Source organism: Montipora capricornis, chromosome 12, assembly GCF_036669925.1.
Source record: "Montipora capricornis isolate CH-2021 chromosome 12, ASM3666992v2, whole genome shotgun sequence".
Classification (NCBI taxonomy): domain Eukaryota; kingdom Metazoa; phylum Cnidaria; class Anthozoa; order Scleractinia; family Acroporidae; genus Montipora; species Montipora capricornis.
This window is the reverse complement of record NC_090894.1, coordinates 11,962,257-11,968,256: the sequence shown is the minus strand read 5'-3', so window position 1 is coordinate 11,968,256 and position 6,000 is coordinate 11,962,257. Positions and strand designations below refer to the sequence as shown.

General features: G+C 39.7%; 1 protein-coding gene across 1 annotated transcript in view; it reads right to left on the bottom strand.

Moving 5' to 3' along the window:
• The window catches only part of LOC138026736 (retinol dehydrogenase 8-like), a 2,801-nt gene extending 306 nt beyond the window's left edge, over positions 1-2,495 (bottom strand). The window contains exons 1-3 of the mRNA XM_068874188.1: positions 2,172-2,495; positions 918-1,191; positions 1-169 (exon numbers count right to left, since the gene is read on the bottom strand). The exon at positions 1-169 is cut by the window's left edge and continues 306 nt beyond it. Of these exons, the coding sequence (XP_068730289.1) occupies positions 1-169; positions 918-1,191; positions 2,172-2,436 (708 nt within the window). The 5' untranslated portion in view covers positions 2,437-2,495. The remainder of the gene's footprint in view (positions 170-917; positions 1,192-2,171) is intronic.
• Between the last annotated feature and the right edge of the window lie 3,505 nt (positions 2,496-6,000).

The window sequence follows — 6,000 nt, the reverse complement described above, 5'->3', positions numbered from 1 at the left end:
GTTGACGCTTTGGTTCGTGCGGCCGATTAATTGTGTCAACTTCCCCTTGAAGTCTTCGAGCAATTCCAAACTCTCTTGGTCTGCAGAAACCCTCTCGTATTGCTGGGTCCAGGTTTCCATATTTTGCATCACTGGAGTCTCGACGGGGCCTGGCTCTAGTATGGAGCACCTATAGAGAAGGGACAAGTTTTAAAATCGTTCGTTTTTAGAGCGAGTTTCATCAAGTGTCGTAAAACCAAAACAAAGTAATTACTTTGGCCAATCAAAAAGGACGCATACAATTCAGTAAACCAATCAAAACTCGAAGTAATTTACACGTAGCCGACACAAAACGAGGGAGAATGTCTATGCGCGAGCCACGATTGGGTTTGCTTTCACTTCTGATTGGTTGAAATAGTGGCGAGTGAACTTTGAACCAATCGCTGAGTGAAGTAATGCAAAACCAAAACAATTCGCTAATTACTTTCGACACTGACTCAATTGAAAACTGCTCTAGGAGCAAGGGGAGACTAATTACTGAATTACTCAAAAAGAGAGATCCACTTTCATCTTTGCAATCCGTAGGGAAAGAACAGTAAAATAGTTAATGAACTACATATTTATTTTTGTCACTGAATTAAAATAAATATTTGAGCATTCCAAAGAGAGATCAATCTTGTCACTATCGATTGAAAGATATAAAGGGCTTCAAATCCGAGTACCGTCTGGTTAGGACCGCTGGACTTGACAATGAATGGATTTCCAGGGCTCAAGTCTTATTTTGATCAGTAGCTGGAGCTCTCCTCGGTTGACCTCCGCGCATGCGCTCAGTTCAAATAGCCAATTGGTGTGCCTTCTGCCATTCTATCCGTTTGTTTCGTTGTCTCAGAAAAGCCAACTAAAACATTACTTATTCCTTTAATAAAACGTGTCACTACCTGACACCAAAATGAAGCAAAGTTGGAGCCAGTCCTTCGGTCAGGCCCTCCAAAGCGAACTTCGACGCACTGTACAGCTCGTTGAAAGGTGCACCTACAATTCCAAAGTGGCTGCTGTTGTTGATGATGTGACCACTTTTCCTCGCTTTCATGCTCGGAAGGACGGCTTGGATCAAGCGTAAAGCTCCAAAGAAGTTGACTTCGAACAAGTCTTTGGCCATATTGATCGGTACACACTCCAATATGGAAGCCAAGGCTAGCCCAGCATTGTTAACTGAAATAATAGCATTAAATAGTTGGACTAATGATAATGAAAAGGGACTACTAAAGCCAAATGTCATAAAGAGCATAATTGTTCAATTTTCTTCGCTTTTCATAGCCCGACCTCAGAAGTCGGTTATCAAGTGAAAAAAATATGTATGACAGTGTAAGGACAGTTTACTGAAACACTCAAAAACGCATTAGCTACATTCTCAAAATGAAATCACGTTTTTAGTTAATGTAATCACGTTAACACCTCTTTCTCTTTTCAGCGTTATTAACAGGGTGCATGTAAACGTGCGAACGAGTGGAAGGCGTGGACAAAAACGAATTTTTTTTTTTGCAATCTTGTCAGTCCCGGGAAATTTAATGTAGTTGAAAGCGATTGACTTGTGTTTTGTTAAAGCCGAGAAGTCGCCATTTCACACTGACTGGCTTGTAAGGATGGCGAGTGGGAGTGTTGCTGGGGAGACGATTCCCGACACGAGTACAAACAAGGGCTTTCCTTTTCCGGGCAATCTTAGAATGCAAGAAAAGAAGGAAGAGGCTACAGCCCTTAATTCTTGTATACTGTTGCGCTGAGAAGGAAATTTCATGAAAATGTATGTATTATTGGTCTTCTGCTGAGCCTATCAAGAGAAATGGCAACACCACCCTACATTCGATACTAACTTGTGCATTAGATTACGCAAATAAAAGTTCGACGTTTGAATCAATGTCGCTCCACAGTCGACCTTTATTGAAATGTAGCCCACCCTTTACATGGTCGTTCCAAATAAGATACGTCGAACACAATTCATTCAAACATTGTTCTCTTAATCAATGCACTTATTAAAGGGTGTCAAGTTCGATACAGTAAAAAATTTGACGTTTAAACTGGTCCTAACAACCGAAAAATCACCTTTGAAATTAGAATGATGACAGGCGTAGAATCAAGGTTAGGAAAATCAGAGAAGAGAAAATATTGGTATATGCAATTTCGTGATTACTCACACAACACATCAATTCTTCCTTCGGCTTCGAGGATTTCTTTTACAGCTGTTTTAACTGATTCGTCACTGCATACATCCAGTTCTTTGACAAACAATGTATCTCCAAGGTATTTTTTTCCTTCTTCCTCCAATTCTCCTTTCTTCGCCAGATTTCTCATGGTGGCATAAACCTTGAAACGTTTCTCAGCATCTTTAGCGAGATGTACAGCAGTGGCGAGCCCGATGCCGCTGGAGCAACCAGAGATCAACACTACTTTAGGGACCATGTTTGTCGTAGCAATCTTGCAGGAATGATTTCAAAGCAAAATCGAGTCGCGATTTAAAGCTTAAAACAGCTCTGTCATGATGCAGTAGCACATGGATGGTGAGTCAGAGCCCTTCACAATACAAGCATTCACTGCCACGTGCACATCAGTCATGTGACTGTACTGTGACGTCAGTGACCATGAGCTCATCGTTTGCAAGATTGGACTCGAACCGAAAGCGTAACGATCAGAATTGGCGCTGTGTCATAAATATTCATATGAAATGCGGGACCCTTGAGCATTTCAAGATGCCGAGTCATTGTTAGTCACGCCTAATGACTGATATTGGGTCCTTCGTGGCAAATCATTCGGGGATGGAAGCGTAATAATTGGATCTCAGTTATTCACTACTTTCATTATTCCTTCTATTTTTTCTGAATTATTCATTATCCATTATTACAATTTTGTTCGATTTTCATTTTTCCATATTCGTTATTCTTTAACGGAGACCGTAAAATTCTTTATTCCGAATGTTCGAACGCTGAATAATCCTTATTCATTTTCTTTTTTAAAAAGTCGTTTTTGTTAATTCATTATTCCGTTTCCACTCTTATAAACATTAATGAAGTTAAACCGTTCGGAACTCAGTGACACTGCAATATCTTAATACAAAATTGCAAGCTTAGGTCGGTACACACACATAAAATACTGAACAAAAACTTGGACACTAGTATGTTCCAAGAAATAATTCCCTTATCACAATTTATATTGTCATTCGTAATATTAAAATGAATGTGGACTGATGTGAGATAACAAAACAGTGTATGCAAGCCATTTGTGGAACAAACAATATCGGTTTTGAAAGACATTAGGTATGGTATCTGCATAATAAATTTGTAAGCGTTGGTCAGTAAAGTAATTAAAAAATAATGTCTCGTATGCATACAAGCATTCCTCCTATTTATTCTATATAGAGTTACCATTCAAGTGTGGGATATACTTAGTGTACACTACGTTAGGGTTATGTATTTTATGTGGGTGTACCGACCTAAGATTGTATTGAGATAGCAGTAAATCTTTTAACTCTCCAGTCACTTTTAGGTAGCCAAGCCCCTCTCTCTGCTATTCCATACCATTTAATTTTGTTCAGTTTACGTCCATTTCTATATGAACATGAGGGAATTAAGAAGTTTCAGTTTGTTGTTCTTGTTTACCTTGCACCACTGATTGACGTTTTTTGGCAATACATTCATTTCGAGTCCAATTGACCCACGTCACTGTCTCTAACGTTCATCTTTACCGACGGCAAAGCTGAAGGTGATTTACAAAGCGTGTTGCAATGATCGTAATGAGTAACACATTGGTAAAACGCTGCGTTTTGCGTCACCGTGAAATTGACCATTTCATAGCAGTCAGTGAAGACAATAATTAGTAAGTGAAGATTTTATCTCATATACATAGTCTAAAGGAACGGAGCAATTACAGAATACACGTCCACCTAGAAGCGTCCACCATTTAACCTTGTCACCGCGGTCCCGAAGTCGATGGATATAGAAATAGTAAAAACTCGCGTATAAGAACCCGGCTAAAATTTAAGAACCTAACCTGTTAGGCTAAAATTTTTATTTTAAATCCCCTTTTCATAAGACCTTATTACAATGTAAGTCTAAAATTTCAATAGGTTCTTCTTTTACAAAAATGAAGGCACATATGAAATACAGAAAAAAAAATAGTCTAGGTTTCAGTCATTCAAAGAATGAACTAAAATGCATGGTAGTACTTTGGAAAGGATAGATTTACTGTATGGTTATCATCTAAACTGTATTCTAGATAATTATTTAATACAGCATTATACCTATTCCATGTCACATATGCCCTGCAGTAGTTGTTAGTGCTGATCACTAGTGCCCCTATCAAATTAAGAACCTATTTACATGTAACAACCTAAGTAGCGTAAAACCTAGCCTTAGGTGTTGAGGCCTAATCAATGAAACGACTGCCATATTCTTCTTCTTCTTCTTCTTCTTCTTCTTCTTCTTCCTCGTCTTCTTCTTCTTCTTCTTTTTCTCGTAAAAAGTGTAGTTAACCGAACCCTAACACGAAAGCTAAAATTTTAAAAGAGTGCTTAAGCCTAATCACAGAAACGAGAGAGTAGAAGCGCTTGGTAGGCCTAAACACTTCATTGAAACGAGTCAATGCGCAAACAGTGAACGAGTGCTATTTTCTTCACAAGTTTCGCTAACCGAACCGTGAAATGACGGCTAAAATTAGAAAAGAGTGCTTAGGCCTAATCACTGGAACGAGCTCTTAGGCTTAAACAGTAAACGAGTGATATATACTTACAAACTCGTAAAAAGTGTGGTTAACCGAACCCTAAAATGAAACCTAAAATTTTAAAAGCGTGCTTTGGCCCGATCACTGAAACGGGAGCGTGACACAAAGCGATATGTGACAACAGACCATGAGGCATGCAACTGCAGGAATGTGGGACTGCGGTGGCATGGCAGTCGTTGAAGTCATAAATTCTGTATTCTGTAATCTAGCCAAAAGCGCAATGTACATACATTTTAACTGCAGGTATGAAAGGTTGACGGCCAGCGAAGCATGAAGGCCAACGGTTGCTTCTGAAGATGTATGTTGAGACATACGAAACGTTTTAAAAGTGCTATTGCAGCGAAAAATAATCCAGCGTAAAATGGCCATAAATCATAAGTTCAATATCTAATTAACCAGTTAAATAAGCTTTAAAGCCATGAAAATATTTCTATCGGTATTTTTTCGAACGCGAACATGGCCAATTCGCCATAGTTAGTGGGAAATGGTGATCCCGATTAGATATGCATATGACGTCACATGGTTGACCTATCGACTGCGGGGGAAATTGACAACTCACTCATTTCCTTAGCCGGACGCTATGGCGAAGCGAGGTGGAAAGCTTGTGTAACCTGGTGTTTGTCACCACAGAGTTTGCGCGTTCTGTTTCTAATCAGGCTCTCTTGTGAGGGAGGAGAAGAGAGAGGGAGAACCTGGGTTCGAGGTTGGTATGAAACAAGGTTAAGGGGATGTTACACTGTGAAATGTTTCGTGCAACTTGTCCCGACAAGTTGCACGAAACATTTCAAAAATTTCACAGTGTAATAGCGCCTTTAGTAGTGAGATCATGGGTAGCCCAAGCTCCATAAATGAGTATCTGTACGCAAGAGTCGAAATATGAGGGTTTGTGTGGGGAAAACCGGCAGGTACAAAACGCAGGTCACAGGGGTTTTGTATGTGCCGAGGGAAAACTATTTACGATTTAAAAAAAAAAAATTGCTTACCTCGCTCCAGTCTTGTGTTTCTTTGTCTCTGCTACGGTTTCTGGGTCGAATAAGAGCGATTTACGTGGTTTTTGCTTCCTATTCTTTTCCCTCTATATATCTTTTTCCCAAGTTTGGAGACCGAGACGAGGCCGCAGAACGGAGATCACCGAAGGAAAAGGGACATATATTTGCTCCCAAGGCTTCGATCGCCCTCAAATTCCACGTTGATCACTGACGATACCTTCGCTACCCATTCATTTTTTTCATTGCAAACATTTGCTTCGGG